The sequence below is a fragment of the Lolium rigidum genome, chromosome 2, assembly GCF_022539505.1.
Source record: "Lolium rigidum isolate FL_2022 chromosome 2, APGP_CSIRO_Lrig_0.1, whole genome shotgun sequence".
Taxonomy (NCBI): domain Eukaryota; kingdom Viridiplantae; phylum Streptophyta; class Magnoliopsida; order Poales; family Poaceae; genus Lolium; species Lolium rigidum.
Window position 1 is genome coordinate 21,849,132 of NC_061509.1, and position 17,189 is coordinate 21,866,320.

The window sequence follows — 17,189 nt, forward strand, 5'->3', positions numbered from 1 at the left end:
GCGGTGAATGTGAGCCCAATTTCTGAATTAAAATCCAACGAATGTAACCTTTTGAATTAAGATTGGTCGGCGACCAAATGTACGGGACAATCATTCGGTCATTTAACCATGAACAAACATGTTACATACTGCTGCTTTAGTCCTCTTAAAAAATGGTCACATAATGCCCCTGTTAGTGGTCAAAATGTACATGACTGTCATATTAGGAAAGAAATTTAGACCTAGTGTCAAATAAGGAAAAATAATAATTTCCAGGGCCAAATACGGAAATCATATTTTGTTTTACCGTCAAATAAAGAATTTTATCAATACTTATATCGAAATTATCCATATTAGAAAGGCCAGGACCGTCCACACTCCACAGAGACGCCTCCATTCCCAAATCCTACTACTACCTTACCACCCCGAACCCTAGATCTATCGCGGTTCCCTGCCTCCAACTCCATTACCCAGCGCCGCGGACGGCGGTGATCGATGGCCTAACTCCATTTGTACCCGCCATCCATGGAGAAGGTCGCTGCGGCGTCGGCACCAGCGCCCGATGACGATCTCATCAGCCACCTCCCCGATGCCATCCTCGGCACCATCATCTCCCTCCTCCCAACAAAGGATGGTGGCCGCACGCAGGTACTCTCTCGCCGATGGCGCCCCTCCGGCGGTCCGCGCCTCTCAACCTCGACATCCTCACCTGGATCCCACATGTCCCCATCTCCGTCCTCGCCTCCGCCATCTCCCAAATACTATCCCAGCACCCTGGCCCCACCCGGCGATTCTCCTTCCCCTGCCACCACCTCGGGTTCTCTCAGGTGGAGAGCTGGTTCCACTCCTGGTTCCACTCCAGAGCACTAGCCAATCTCCAGGAGCTCAATATCATCTACACCGATGGACTACTGCCACCATTCGTGTTGTGCTCTGCATCCACCCTCCTCGTTGCCAAAATCAGCTATTGTCATTTCCCCCATGAGAACGTGTCACCTATGAATTTCCCCCTCCTCAAGAAGCTTTCATTGTTTAATGTTTCCATCTCGGAGGAAGTCTTCCATTTACTGATCTCTAGCTGCCATGTCTTGGAGAGTTTATTCATAAAAGGAGTTAAGTCTACGGGGCGCCTCCGTGTTAGCTCGCCGACTCTTAGGAGCATCGGTGCCTTTAGCAGCATACATAAGATAGAAGAATTGGTCATTGAGGACGCTCCTTGTCTTGAAAGGATACTATTACCTTACCACTTGGATCGTTTGACTATCCGGGTAGTTAGAGCACCTAAGCTCGAGATATTGGGCCCTTACTCACCGGTACAGATCTTCCTGCAGGTAGCAGATGCAACCAGCATTCGACACTCCTACATACAGATATTTATCTTTTGATATTCATTTTCTTTTCTTTAGGGAATGAGCCCAGTCAGCTTGGAAAACTCAATACACACCTTGAAGGTTCTGGCTCTCAGGTCTTCAGGCCGTGAATTGCACACGGTTCTTAACTTCCTCAGGAGGTTCCCCTGTTTGGAACGGCTCTACGTCATTGTGAGCACTCATATTTTGCTTGCTTATATGTATGATTTAATTGACATCTTACCTGTTCAAGTTAGCAACAGCTATATCATAAGCCTCTTCTTTTCATTTTGCAGTTTCACAAGCACTATGAGATGGATAATAAAAATGAGCCTCAGTATGACCCACTGCATCCAATTGAATGCCTTCAGACCCATCTGAAAAAAGTGGTGTTTAAGTCATTCGTAGGCAATGATAAACAGATTGACTTTGCGAGGTTCTTTGTTTTGAATGCAAAAGTGCTAAACAAAATTGAATTTGAAGGATACTATTACTACAACAGTCAATCAGTTGCTTATCAACACAAGCTGCTACAAGTGGAAAACAGAGCTTCTCAGGATGCTTGGATTGAATTCAAGTGTCATAAGGGACCTGAGCATTACGGTCGTACTAATCTCGACGAGAATATCCATGATTTGTCAGTGGCTGACCCCTTCAGACAGTGGTTGGCGCTTTGAAGATTGCACTGTCTTGTGCTCATTTTGTTGACAGTGGCTTGAAGATTACTTTGTCTTTGCATAAGTCTGATCTACTCCTAGTCTATAGTTCCTCTGTAATTTCAGTAACTTACAAAGTTACCCCTGTTAAAACTGCAAACAAAATATTGGATGCATATTACTGCTGACATTCTTAGAAAGAGAGAGCTGGTAAGTGGTAGCCCCATCTTCCGATACTCCTCCTACTGTCTTATCCTTTGCAGTTATGGTTAGTTCTGCCTAAACTGGGCTAGAAACACATGGCTTGTTGAAATCTTGATTGTATTTTCAGTTTTATACAAAAGCATGATTTGTTTAATTGCTGATTTTTTTGGTGTACATTTTGTTGTTTGCAGTACCATGCTTTATAAATGCATGAATCTCAATGTTAATTATCTTTACATTTTTTATACATTACTGCTAGAGAGATCTAGTAGTCTAGGCATCTTTATTGTTTGTGATACCATGCTTTACGGGTTTTTATTGCTGTCTATAGGGTATATTTCCTACCTTTAAGTAAAAAAAGGAGAGGCTTGAGATACTGCAAGTACGGTAGTAGTTTCTGTGAAATTTACTCCCATTTGTTGTTTGGCATGCGTTTCCCATAGTCTGAAAGAATCTGCTAGAAGCCTTGTGTCGTGGAACACACTTTTTAAAAGATTGTAGTAGCAGATATTTATGGCATGTATAGTACATATACATATAGTATATTTAATAATAAATACTTGAAATCTTTGAGGATGCGTTTTACCTCCCACACTTCCCAAGATGGCTAGGAAGATAGATGCTATCATAGCATGTACTGTAGGCTCAATTCCTTTCAATTGTATATTTCAGGATTGCTATAATTATATTCAAACCCATTGCATGGCAACATCTACTGCTGAGTTGCTCAAGGATTTATTTGATAACCTGTAGATTGCATAAAAATGGACTGTATACAATTAAAACACGGTGAAATCAGAGGTTCGGTCTACTCGCAGTTATATGTCGAAGCTGCCTTTGTAAAGCGGTTGCTCGTACTGAAGACGCTTTGTCCAAACGAAATTCAGAAGGCATTACATCTGTTCCTAAATGTTAACTCGCTATTTTATTGCATTTTATTTGGCTTGAACATATACAACCCATAACTAATCTGTATGGAAACTGGTTGGGTGAGTGGATATGAAAATGTGCCCAGTGATGTGGAGTTCCAGCTCGTGGAGTTGTGGCAAGTGGGGTTTGCTAGAATTTATCGTTGTCATCTAAACCAGGTTATACTGATATTAAATGAAAATTTCATGGCGTGAGGACACGGTGACTGGTGGCTTTGATGTTCCTCGTTGCTCTAGCGTCCGGACACCCCGGTTAGCATTGCGAGTCGCAGAAGACTAGAGATTGTTGCTGCTGAGATTTGGGACAAACTTGTTAGCATGTTTTTGTATTACTGCTTGGAAGTATTTTTTTTAGGTGTGGCAGTGATCTTGGTGTGTACAGATTGTTAGCATATTTTTTTTGTACTTACTGTTTGGAAGTAGTATTTCTGAACATCTTTGTTGCTTGCAAAATCAAGCTTTTGCTGCATCACTATCACTGTCTACAGGGCACCATACATTCTTGAGTTTTGATGGATTTCCCATATACATGACAGAATCAGAAGGAAACTTTGTGATCTATTGTGGAGCTATGGTAAATATGAGAAAATGTTTTACCTGTGGCATGTACAGTAGTACAAGTACACAATACTTGGCAAGTTTTACATCTTTCATGATATTATGTAATATGTACTTCGAATACTTCACAAGATGGCCAGGTACTTCGATTGGATCCTGGATCCCGGGATTTCATCAAGTGTTTAGTCTACCGAAGATCAAGGTAGTTAATAAAAAAGCGGATTTATCCCTTCAAAATAGCATCCATCGTCTTCGTTAAAGTATGGAATTCTCGCCTATATCTGCGGAACTCACAACTCTTTTAGAAAGTAGAATGACAAAATTTTACACGAATTTTCAAGTGGATGAGATCGGTCGAGTGGTCTCGTGGTCATTTCAAAAATAATTTGTAACCTTCCATTTAAAAAACGCATGTGAATGAATCAATAGTGCCTGCAGATTTGAAGTTCGATAAAAATCACAAATGATTTGCGAGCCGCGGGAAAATATCAAACCCAAAAACCTCTTCACATGCTATTTTAGCTAACCGGTTTTGCTTTTTCAGCGAAAAACTTGCTGATTTATGATTTAACGTACTGTCTACACACCAGATTTTTCTGAATTTATTTGAAACTTTTTATCTCGGTTTTTTATTTATTTTCTAACAAAAAGAGGGAAGCAAAAATCCCTGACTAGGGCATCTTATCAAATTTGTCCAAATTCAAAGCCCAAGAGTCACGACTGACGACCACTCCCAAGTGCCAGACCACTTCCCCCAAACATTTCCGTCGTTGTGGGCGGCGGCCAACCCTAGCTCTCCATCCAGGGACGGCGACGGCGCCAGCGCCGGCGTGAGGCCGCGACCGGCGACTTGCGGCCAAATCGTCACCCCCCCCCCCCCCGCCATGGAGAAGGAGGCTGCAGCGTTGGCCCCCGCGCCGGACAAGGGAGAATCCAGCGGAGCCAAGGGGATGCGGGCACGGAGTGGCGACCACGACGACGACGATCTCATCAGCAGACTCCCCGACGCCATCCTCGGCACCATCACGCAGCTCTCTTTGCTCTCGGGCTGCCGTGCCCTGGAGAGCTTATTCATCTCGGAAGTTCGCTCTGCCCGTTGCGGCCCTGCTAGCTGGCTGGGCGTTCCTCGGATCAGCAAACCGCTGTCCGTGCTCCGCTCCGCATCCACCATCCTCGTTGCAAGCTGCTTAACGTCCTCTTGCTTGCTATATTGTTGAAGTCTGAATTTACTGAAATGAAAGTGATTGCATCCTTGTACAAATTTGCAAGTAAATGGAACAGGCATAACATTGGACCGGGAAAGGACCTTGGGCTTTGGCTGGGATACTGGTGTATATTTATAATTAGAGAGTAAGTATTTCTTGTCATCTCTGTTGCTTGCAAAACCGGATTTTTGCTGGGTATTTTATCTCTGTATATGTAGCTCTTAAGTAAAATAGGTTTGAGATCATGTTTCAGGGTGTTGTATGCAGAGTAGATTTTGTACGTCTCGTCCATCTTGTCCAATCAAGGCTTCTAATTTTTCAGAAATAATGAAAATTCACCACAAGGAGTTCCTTCAGCTGAATTTGCTGTGAATCTGAAAGCAACTTCACGATAGTGGGTTGGATTGTGGGGATCGTCATGTCACCTACTCCTCTTCTATTTCTTCGGCGAGAGACACTATGTAACACAGGCAAAATAATGCGAAGAAATAATTTTATGAAAGAAAATAGGTTAATTCAACATGTGTGTCATTGTCAACTTCATGTAATAAAAAACCACTTAAAAACGTTGAAAATAACGCTAATCAGTAATAACAGTGCTACTGTCAAAGTGGCATTGATTGAATTATCCAATATATAGCAGTGACATTTTTCCTTATTTTTAGCGACAATTGGAAAGTTGCAAGTAGTGTGAGTGTGATGGGATTCTACCTGCATTTTTTCTCAAAATTCCGATGTAACGGCGGCGAACCCTAGCTTGCAATCCCCATTGTCGATCACCATAGTCTCGTCAAGGGCGTCAATGCCGGAGCGAGGCCGAAGTGCTAGATAGTGGCCAGGAGTGGCGCGGGCCAAGTCTCGCAGCCAAATAACCCGTCCTCGATAGCCAACGGTCATGAAGAACTTAGATATTTTTACGAAAGCCATATTTATATCGATACAACATGTTTTTTTTAGTTTTTAGCCCATAAATATAATGGAAAAATCATGGCCAATTTTATCATGGCATTCTAATAAAGAGACGCATTTTTCGTTCTCCACTGATAGCATCATGTCACCATATTCCTCTTCTATGAATCTCTCAAGAACCACTATCTTAGAATTGCTACAATAATACGAAGAAATAGCTTTGTGAAAGAAAAGTAGGTTAAGTACATATTTTCCATTGTCAATTGCGCTTAACCGAAAAATACCGCCGCAAGAATGACTTGTAAAAAGAATCACTTGTAAATATAATTTATTTGATGAATGGTGCTGCCACATCACATGTATTGAAATATCCATAGTTTATCATTTGGCAGTGACTTTATGTAAATTTTTCTCGGTGGCATCTAGCGACTGTTGATACTAATTTACCTCCATGCAAGATAGCAGGCAAACCGAATATGCATGTATATTTAGTTACCCCTTACCATACATAGCACATGTACCTTTGCATATAAGCAGACTTTTATGGTTAGGATTAGGATTAGTTGATTGTTTCCATGTACATCTTGTATTACACCTATATATATATATGAGATATGATGGCACCCATAGTGCTCAATCCAAACCTATCCTATCATGATATCAGAAAAGCGATCCAACGCTTTCGCACCCCTCTTCTACCGCCACCGCTCTAGGGTTTCTCCTCCCCGCCACCGCACTGCCTCTCCCTCTGCCATGATCGATATCGGCGAGCTTCCGCACCCCTCTTCTTTCGCCACCGCTCCAGGGTTGCTCCTTCCCGCCACCGCACCGCCTCTTCCTCTGCCATGACCGAGATCGGCGAGCACACCCATGCCGCACTCTAGGCGCATACCACAGTGACCCAGAGCATCTAATCCCTCATATGCCACACTCGACCTCAAAGGCTCCAACTTCACCAAGTGAAGCAACTTTCTTCATGTCGTCGTCACCACGATCATCCCTCCCGCCGTCGACGGCGGCTGGCTGCGACCTCTACCGTTCTGTGGCGGCTGTGTGGCTCCATCAACCCCTACGCCGTTGAGATGGTCACAGTGGAGACTTCCACAGCCTTCACCCCATGTCGCCCATCACCATCCTCTTCCGCGACAATCCGTGGGCTACCTCAGCCAAAAATTCCGCAACATCAAGCAAGGGGGACAAGTACATCACCACCTAGTGCATCCAGAAACCCTATTCTATCAGCACGTTTCTTTTTAGCCTCTCCATCGCAGTGGTCGGCCGCCAACCCAAGATCTACAGTACATTCCCAGTCCCGATCTCCCCACTCCACCCACAGCCGCGTCGAGCGCGCCGATGCCAGTGCTAGCCAGCGAGTGCTGACTGGTGGCCAGGAGCGGCGGGCCGCCGGCCATGGAGAAGACGGAGGTCGCGGTGGTGGCGGCGCCTGGTCCCGAAAGGCTAGATTCCGATGGAAACGCATCGAAGCGGGCAGACTGCGATGAGGCCGACAGCGATCTCATCAGCAAGCTCCCCGCCGACATGCTCGCCGTCATCATCTCCCTCCTCCCCACCAAGGACGCCGGCCGCACGCAGGTACTCTCCCGCCGGTGGCGCCCCCTGTGGCGCGCCGTGCCTCTCAACCTCGACGCCCGCGCCAAACTCCCCGGAAGTCCAGCACACGCCCACACCGTCCCCGTTTCCGCCGTCTCCACGATCATCTCGCAACATCCTGGCCCCGCCCGGCGGTTCTCGTTCACCGGCTTCCACGCCGGCGACTTCGACGCCGAGATGGAGAGCTGGTTCCGCTCCCGCGCGCTCGACAAACTCGAGGAGCTCCATCTGTGCTGCCACACTAGCATCGATTCATCATCTGGGCTGCCTGAACAGAGCCAACGTCTGCCGCTATCTGTGCTCCGCTCCGCCTCCACCCTCCTCGTTACCAGGATCACCGGTTGCTCTTTTCCTACCGATGTGCCGTCCATGAATTTCCCTGTCCTCGCGCAGCTCACTTTGCTCTACGTTTTAATCCCTGGGGATGTCTTCCACGGCTTGCTCTCTAGCTGCCATGCCTTGGAGAGCTTGTACATGTCCGGAGTTTCTGCTACTACTGGTCGCCTCCGTGTTACCTCGCCGACTCTAAGGAGCATTGCCTTCAATCATTGGCCTAGTGCAAAAGCCGCCCAACAACTGGTCATCCAGGATGCTCCTCACCTTGTGAGGCTACTAATACCTTACGATTCCCAAGATGGTTGTGTGACTATCCGGGTAATCAGCGCACCTAAGCTCGAGATATTGGGCCCTTTTTTTCCCGTCCTCTCCAACCTCATCGTCTCACAGGTAACAGCACCAGCATCCAGGAGGAATCTTGCATTTCGCGCATAATTTTGTTTGTGCTCATTTTTTTTTCTGTTTTCCTCAGGGAATAAGCCCAGTCAGCTCCGCAAACTGGACCCGCAGTGTGAAGGTTTTGGCTCTCAGGTCTTCTGGCTTTGCATTGCACGCAGTTCTTAATATCCTCAGGTGGTTCCCCTCTTTGGAGAAGCTATATGTCATTGTGAGTACTCGTCTTTGCTCGCTTTAAATGTATGTCTGGTTTGATTGGCATATTTTCTTGTCTAGTTAGCAACAGCTTTAACAAATGCCTCTTCTTTGTATTTTGCAGTTTCGCCCACACAAATACATTGAGATGGATAAGGAGGATGACCCGCTGTATGACCCACTACATCCAATCGAATGCCTTCAAGCCCATTTGAAACTTGTGGTATTCAAGTCATTTGTAGGCAATGAGAAGCAGGTTAACTTTGCCAGGTTCTTTGTTTTGAACGCAAAAGTGGTCAACAGAATTGAATTTGAACTCTTCAAGTACAAGAGTGAATCGGTGGCTTATCAGCACCAGCTGCTACAAGTGGAAAACAGAGCTTCTCGAGGTGCTCAAATTCAATTTAGGAATCAACCAGCTCGTAGTGATCTCGATGCACACAAGCATATCCATGATTTGTCAGTGGCCGACCCCTTCAGACATTGTCAAAATTGGGTTCGTCCCTGAAGATTGCACTGTCTTGTGCTCATTGTGTAGACGTGGTTGATATCTGAAGGTAGCATTATCTTTTGCCTATGCCTGATTTCTTTCTGGTCTGGAGTTCCTATGTAATTCGAGTAACTTATGAAGTCACCCGGGTTAATATCGCAGAAGATGTTTTTTAGATGCAAAATGAGTTGGCTGAAAAGTTCTAATGCATGTGCCTGGAGTGCCCGGGTGCCGGTGTTCTTATCTCCGTGTATTCATGATGACTCTTGTAATGTTCTCTAAGTAATGTTGCTACCAAAACACATGTTTCTATCGAGAATTGTATTGCCTATTCTATTATATATATACAAAAGCACAAAAGCTTTTGTTTGATGTTCTGTTGAGAGGATATGCACTAACTTTTTGGTGAAGGATACGTGGTTGTCAAGCTAAGCTAGCAGTTTGTAGTTTTGCTAATGATCCTAAGCAGCTGGAACATGCTTCGGTTGCCTACTGGTTGTTCTCTTATTAAAGTTTGTGGTTACTGTAATTGCATCTTTGTACAGTTTTACCAGTATTTTTTTAAGAGAATTGTATTGTGCTAAGGACTTTAACATAGTGTTTGGCTTTGGTGGAGGTCCTGGTGCATGCTGCTTCTTAACTTGTTTTCTGAACATATTTGTTGGTTGCAAATACAGGGTTTTGCTGCATCTTTATTCGAATTCAGGAGTGATCCATTTTCTATTGATTACCTTTGACAACATGCACATCCATGATATCCATGATTTGCTGGTACCGGAAACCTTCAACAGCTTGTTTCGTAGAAAGACTTGAGGTTGTTGATGCCTGAAGATTGCATTATCTTTTGCTCCTCTTTTGATGAAAGGGGTTGGCGTCTGAAGTTTGCATTGTCTGCTTGCTTTGTGGATGGCGTTTTTGAAACTCCTCTTACCCTGTGCCACTGGACTTTCTTCAGCCTAAGCCAGGCTTAATATCCTTTTGACTACAATCAGAGTAAAAAGACAGTATGGTTGCAGCTTTTTTTTTTCCAGTTTCAGTCACGAAAATGTTCTTACGTTGTTAACTTTTTTGTATTCCTTTTCAGTTATATACAGAAGTATGAGAGGTTTAATTCTGGTTGATTTTTTTGCTTACATGTAGCATTTTCCTGATGCTTACTAGGAACTATGCTTTTCTAGAGGAAGGAACGATTCTGTAGCTATCTAGCCATCTAGGGGTGCTATCAGGTTGAAGTTTTGCCAATGCTGCATTATTCATCATGTCTCTGCCTTCCGCTGGAACACCAGAACCACAAACCCCTGAAGATCCGTGGCCTAAAGCGTCGTGAGGTGGGGAGACCGGCGGTGAGATCCAGGGTCTTCTTGCGGTCGTCACGCGGGGCGACGCGGTTGCCACACTTTTTGTTTTTTGTTTTTTGCACATGGTCGTTTGATCCGTGAGCTTTCTCTCGTCCCTGGGAAAGGGCAGCGAATTCGGAGCGGGCCGGGACGAGCTGGTCGGAGCGGAGCGGAATGGCTTGCTGGCGCCGTTTCTTCAGAACCCGAGGCCGGAGCTTGCTGTCCTCCCCTTCCTGCGTTGGCGCCGGCGGCAGCGGCACGGCACATAGTCCGCCGTTGCTCGCGCGCTAATTTTCCTTTTTTTTTCTTTTGACATGGAACACTCGTATTCCATTAAGACGCAGCATAGTCGCCGGTCACGATACGGATTACATTAGAAAGAAAGTTCGTAGTCTTACATGGTCTCCGTGAATTTCACCTAAACCCAAAGCCGCAAGCTCATGAGCCGGTCTATTACATACTCTAGGGGTGTACACCACTTTAGCCTCTAGAAAATTCATATGAAGTCTAAATCTCATATCACTAAGCAAGATGCCAATTGTTGAGAAGGAATAATCTGAAGACGACATGGCATTCTTCAGGTTAAAACAGTCCATCTTAAAGATCACTTTCCCAATGTGCTCGGCAACTTGCATAGCATTGGAGAGGGCAGTGACTTCCGCATGCATGGCATCCGACATCATCCTCGGAGGTTCATCTGCAGCTACACAAATATCCAACGAGTTTTTTTTTTGCGAGAAAAATATCCAACGAGTTGTCCCTGCCAATCCTACCCCAGCCATCACTCCTAGTATCTTTATCGAAAGATGCATCCACGTTCATTTTAATGAATTCATTCGGTGGTGCCTCCCAACGTCTAGTCTGTTTGGCAACATGAGTTTCTTTTCTCTTCCAAAAATTTGATCCATTTTTGCATCTGCCGTTGAACATTAAACTAGAAGGGGTTAAGAGCATCTCAACCGGCGGTCCCGATAGTGATATGGGGCCGGCATCGTTTTTGGGCTCACACCGGTGCGTCCCAAACGGCAGCGGCCATTTTTCGAGCCCAATAGAATCGCCGGTATCCCCGTGCTGGCCCCTTCACCAAGGGCGCGAATCGGACGCGCCGGCGCCTCGCGGAACGACGATTTTCGCTGGTGGAGGCGCCCTGTCAGCGAGAAGATGCGTCGGTTCGCATCGGCCGCGACGCGGGAAGGTAGGTCGTCGGCGTTTAATGGTCTCCCGCGCGGAAACCGAGGCGGCCACGAGGGCAGCGACTGGCCACGCGGTGTCCAGTCGCCGTAAATGTGGGTAGTTGCCACCGCTATATACTAGTACGCCATCCACCACCGCCGCTCCATTCTCATCTCCACCACCGCTCCATTCTCTCCTCTCCACATCAAAATGACGCGCCGTCTGAAAACCACATACTCGATGCTTGGCCTCAACGGCCGCGCGCTGCCTCCACCACCACCGCAGCCGCTGCCGGAGCCGGAGCCGGAGGCCGACGCGGAGTACAGCTCCGACGAGGACGAGGACCCACGGTTCGCGGCGTGGCAAGAGGCCTACGTCTCAGACGCGGAAGCAGAGGCGGCGGAGGAGGCAGCGCAGTCGGGCGAGCCGCCGCAGGCCCCCGCCGATCCGGAGCAGGCGGCGATCCTTGCATCGCTGAATGCGCAACGATACAAGCGGTTGAAGGAGGAGCAGCGCGAGTTCATCAACGACACGAACCTCGAGCACGTCCTCGAGATCTCGCGCCAGCAAAGAGGAGGCGGGACACCGCCTCATGGAGGCAGAGCGACAGAAGCTCGCAGAGCTCAACGCTCATCGCCACTACGAGGCGTTCGCCCGCCAGCAGGCGAGGCGTACCGAGATCGAAGCTTCTCGGGAAAGGCTGGAAGCGCGGGGACAGCGCCGCCGGCAAGCCCCTGCGACGCCGGCCGCCATGCTCCACCGCCAGATGCGCGAAGCAAGGGAGGAGAAGCGGGCACGGACGCACACAACAATGGCGAAGAAGGACGACGAGGCAGGACCGTCGAGCATCCCAACCGACGTCCACTAGATCAGGATTAAATTTCAGTTTTAGTTATGTTGAAATTCGAGCTACTTTTGTATAACTTTCGTATAAATCTAGGTTTTTAAATATCATTTTAAATTCAAAATCTATTGGGACTGGCGTATGGGGACGCCGGTTGGGAGCAGCATCCCCAAATAGAACATGCTATGTTGGGGGTTGCCCGTGAAGATGCTCTATGATGGTTCTCACCATGATTGCCTCTATTTCGTTCTTGCCACCAATTCCACAAAAAAGACGCCGTCAGTAACTGTTCATTCTCCGAGAATCTTAATACTTCCTCAAGCACCTCAATTGCTGACCGACATGGAAGTAGTTTCAGGCATACATCCTCGAGGAGTAGACTTTGCCACCTCTTCTTTGTATACTTGCAGTTGAGAAAAAGGTGTCCTCCATCCTCAAAAAATCTGTGGCACACTACACATCTTGTATCAAGCTCTACTCCTCTCCTTCCCGCTCGCCCGATGTGCCTGGGTGCTGTTGACTTGGGCTGTCCTGGGATCTCATTCCGTGCTGGCTGTTAGATGTAAATGAATGAATGGTGGATTAAGATGTGGGCCCTCTTCCGCGAGTGGTGCAGGTTAGCACCGCGTACGATCTGCTCAGGAGTCCGGCCTATGCCGTCTCGGGCACTCCTCTCGGCTCACGCTCCTTCATGTGCTTCCATTTGTGCTTCTATGTGGCCTTAATGACCGGTTAATCTTATGTTTCCTCGAGTTGATTAGGGTAGAACTAGAAAATGATGATACTGGATTACATTTGCATCTAACATGCTTCTTCTCATGAGAATTGTACAACTGAATCTGCTAGTTACAGTTCATCTACGGTACTGCAGACTTGTTGCCGTTCTCGCTTTGACAATTTACATGAATTTTTTTTTGAGTTTGTACAATTTATACATGGTTAAATTAACAATGTGTTGACCACTGAAGTTAGAGTGAATATTTACATGTCACTTGTTCATTTCCTTGGAGTATATGTTGACTTCACCTCATGTATGTGGTGAATGTGAGCCCAATTTTTGAATTAAAACCCCCCGAATGTAAGCTTTTGAATTAAGATCGGTCGGCGACCAAATGTACGGGACAATCATTCGGTCATTTAACCATGAACAAACATATCACTCTACTGCTGCTTTAGTCCTCTTAAAAAATTGGTCACATAATGCCCCCTGTTAGTGGTCAAAATGTACATGATTGTCATATTGGGAAAGAAATTTAGACCTAGTGTCAAATAAGGAAAAATAATAATTTCCAGGGCCAAATACGGAAATCATATTTTGTTTTACCATCAAATAAAGAATTTTATCAATACTTATATCGGAATTCTCCATATTAGAAAGGCTAGGACCGTCCACACTCCACAGAGCCGCTCCATTCCCAAATTCTACTACTGCCTTACCACCCTGAACCCTAGATCTATCGCGGTTCCCTACCTCCAACTCCATTCCCCAGCGCCGGGGACGGCGGTGATCGATGGCCTGACTCCATCTGTACCCGCCATCCATGGAGAAGATCGCTGCAGCGTCGGCACCAGCGCCCGATGACGATCTCATCAGTCACCTCCCCGATGCCATCCTCGGCACCATCATCTCCCTCCTCCCAACAAAGGACACGGTGGCCGCACGCAGGTACTCTCTCGCCGATGGCGCCCCCTCTGGCGGTCCGCGCCTCTCAACCTCGACATCCTCACCTGGATCCCACATGTCCCCATCTCCGTCCTCGCCTCCGCCATCTCCCAAATACTATCCCAGCACCCTGGCCCCACCCGGCGATTCTCCTTCCCCTGCCACCACATCGGGTTCACTCAGGTGGAGAGCTGGTTCCAGATCTGGTTCCACTCCAGAGCACGTACTAGCCAATCTCCAGGAGCTCAATATCAGCTACAGCCATGGACTACTGCCACCATTCGTGTTGTGCTCTGCATCCACCCTCCTCGTTGCCAAAATCAGCGAATGTCATTTCCCCCATGAGATCGTGTCACCTATGAATTTCCCCCTCCTCAAGAAGCTTTCATTGTTTAATGTCTCCATCTCGGAGGAAGTCTTCCATTTACTGATCTCTAGCTGCCATGCCTTGGAGAGTTTATTCATAAAAGGAGTTAAGTCTACGGGGCGCCTCCGTGTTAGCTCGCCGACTCTTAGGAGCATCGGTGCCTTTAGCAGCATACATAAGATAGAAGAATTGGTCATTGAGGACGCTCCTTGTCTTGAAAGGATACTATTACCTTACCACTTGGATCGTTTGACTATCCGGGTAGTTAGAGCACCTAAGCTCGAGATATTGGGCCCTTACTCACCGGTACGGATCTTCCCGCAGGTAGCAGATGCAACCAGTATTCGGCACTCCTACATACAGATATTTATCTTTTGATATTCATTTTCTTTTCTTCGGGGAATGAGCCCGGTCAGATTGGAAAACTCAATACACACCTTGAAGGTTACTGGCTCTCGGGTCTTCGGGCCGTGAATTGCACACGGTTCTTAACTTCCTCAGGGGGTTCCCCTGTTTGGAACGGCTCTACGTCATTGTGAGCACTCATATTTTGCTTGCTTATATGTATGATTTAATTGACATCTTATCTGTTCAAGTTAGCAACAGCTATATCATAAACCTCTTCTTTTCATTTTGCAGTTTCACAAGCACTATGAGATGGATAATAAAAATGAGCCTCAGTATGACCCACTGCATCCAATTGAATGCCTTCAGACCCATCTGAAAAAAGTGGTGTTTAAGTCATTCGTAGGCAATGATAAGCAGATTGACTTTGCAAGGTTCTTTGTTTTGAATGCAAAAGTGCTGAACAAAATTGAATTTGAAGGATACTGTTACTACAGCAGTCAATCAGTTGCTTATCAACACAAGCTGCTACAAGTGGAAAACAGAGCTTCTCAGGATGCTTGGATTGAATTCAAGTGTCATAAGGGACCTGAGCATTACGGTCGTACTAATCTCGATGAGATTATCCATGATTTGTCACTGGCTGACCCCTTCAGACAGTGGTTGGCGCTTTGAAGATTGCACTGTCTTGTGCTCATTTTGTAGACAGTGGCTTGAAGATTACTTTGTCTTCGCATAAGTCTGGTCTACTCCTAGTCTATAGTTCCTCTGTAATTCCAGTAACTTACAAAGTTACCCCTGTTAAAACTGCAAACAAAATATTGGATGCATATTACTGCCGACATTCTTAGAAAGAGAGAGCTGGTAAGTGGTAGCCCCTACTGTCTTATCCTTTGCAGTTATGGTTAGTTCTGCCTAAACTGGGCTAGAAACACATGGCTTGTTGAAATCTTGATTGTATTTTCAGTTTTATACAAAAGCATGAGTTGTTTAATTGCTGATTTTTGGTGTACATTTTTGTAACATCCCAAGAATTTCAAAATAAAACAAATGAATTTCACTAGTTCCAAATTTTGGAACCAACAAAAACTTTTATTAAATGAAGTATGATACATAGTGATCTTGTTTAATTCTTGTGCTATTGCGATGATTGATTATTATAGTAGTTTGAAATAAACTTAAACCCTAAACCTCACCCCTCTTTTCATCATCCTAGTTAAAATGAAATAAAAAGAAATTAAATAAGAAAAAGGCATATGTGCCTATGACTATAATTATAAATCTTTACCCTAAACCTTTCCACTTTGCATAGAGGTTTGGAAAACCTTCATACACCTTACCAAAGGCTTATCAAATCAAATCCAAGTGTTTTCCAAAGAAATTAAAAAGAAACTAAAAATGCCATAGAGGCATATGAGAGTAAAATAGCAAATTTGTGAATTTAAGAAAATTGACCCTAGGACTTGTGGTGAATGGTTGGATTACCTTCATATATCATTTCAACATTCAACAAAACCAATTGGGTCAAACCAAGTCAAATTAAAAATAAAATACCACATATGCATAAAAGCATATGTGACACATAGGCTTTTCACCAAACATTGACCTAGGTCTCTAAACTTTGACCAAATGGTGTGAGATCCTCTCTAAACCTAATATAACACTAAAGGGACCCTAGCCCATGCCCAAGTGAAGCAAGATCAACCATTTACAAGTTTAGTAAAATTTGACACCTCATCTCCTATGTATTAAGGCCAAATTTGCAAATCTTTGAGCAAGACCAAATGAATTGGATTCAATGCTCTTAAAATGTTTCTAAACTCATAAGAACCACATTAGAGTCAACCAAAGTCAAATCCAATAGAGAGAATTCAAATGGTGAAGAATTTCCATTTTTACTCACATACACCATATGCCAAAATGCAAATCCTTCACCAAGGCCATAATTGCTTGCTTCCTTGCTTCTAAAATACTTCAATATGATAAACTAACACAATTGCATCATTGGATCAAGAATCAAATCAAAGGAAATCAAGATTTCATCTTACATATGATAATGGTCATATGACCCATTTATAAAATCTTCACCACTTTACCCCCTGCAATTCTCAAATCCTAAACTAAACTTGGTCAACTATGACCATGTCATCCAAGACCATGTCAAGGTCAACAACTTTCATGTTGACCATCTCTGCTAATATTGACTAGGTTGACCAGAAAGACAGGGACAAGTGGAGACTTTAAATCTATGTGAAGATTACCCCATTTTGGAATTCTTGTAAATCTTCACCAAAATGAGCACCACCACCACCATTCCATCACTCTAATTATATAAAAGAGATGCACCAAAAAGAATTTCAAAATTTGAATAAATTTCTCTTGCGGCCATTTTAACAAACACTTGGCAGGCATAGTTTCTAAATTGAGTTACAACCTATTGTCCACTGGTTTCTTCACTAAACCACTTTAACCTTGTGATCATTAGCTATCTCTAGGACCCCTGCATCGAGTTGAGTACTTGCAAGGGTTTGGAAAAGTGGAAAAATAAGAAAAGCAAACCATGCCGTGGCCATGCCGGCCCCCATGGCACTCGAGCAACCTAAGCCTCTACTCTCCCCTACACCTTGTCATTGAGCATCTCTG

At 45.4% G+C, this 17,189-nt stretch overlaps 1 protein-coding gene and 1 pseudogene across 1 annotated transcript; both read left to right on the forward strand.

Annotated features, from left to right (window-relative positions):
• Positions 1 to 504: 504 nt before the first annotated feature.
• LOC124689335 lies at positions 505 to 2,005 on the forward strand (annotated as a pseudogene).
• A 5,194-nt stretch (positions 2,006 to 7,199) lies between these two features.
• Positions 7,200 to 9,189, forward strand: LOC124689336 (putative FBD-associated F-box protein At3g50710). The gene is made up of 3 exons (XM_047222883.1): positions 7,200 to 8,126; positions 8,209 to 8,343; positions 8,452 to 9,189. Exons 1-3 carry the CDS (start codon positions 7,200 to 7,202, stop codon positions 8,833 to 8,835), a joined length of 1,446 nt encoding a protein of 481 aa, XP_047078839.1. The 3' UTR covers positions 8,836 to 9,189.
• The last annotated feature ends 8,000 nt before the right edge of the window (positions 9,190 to 17,189 follow it).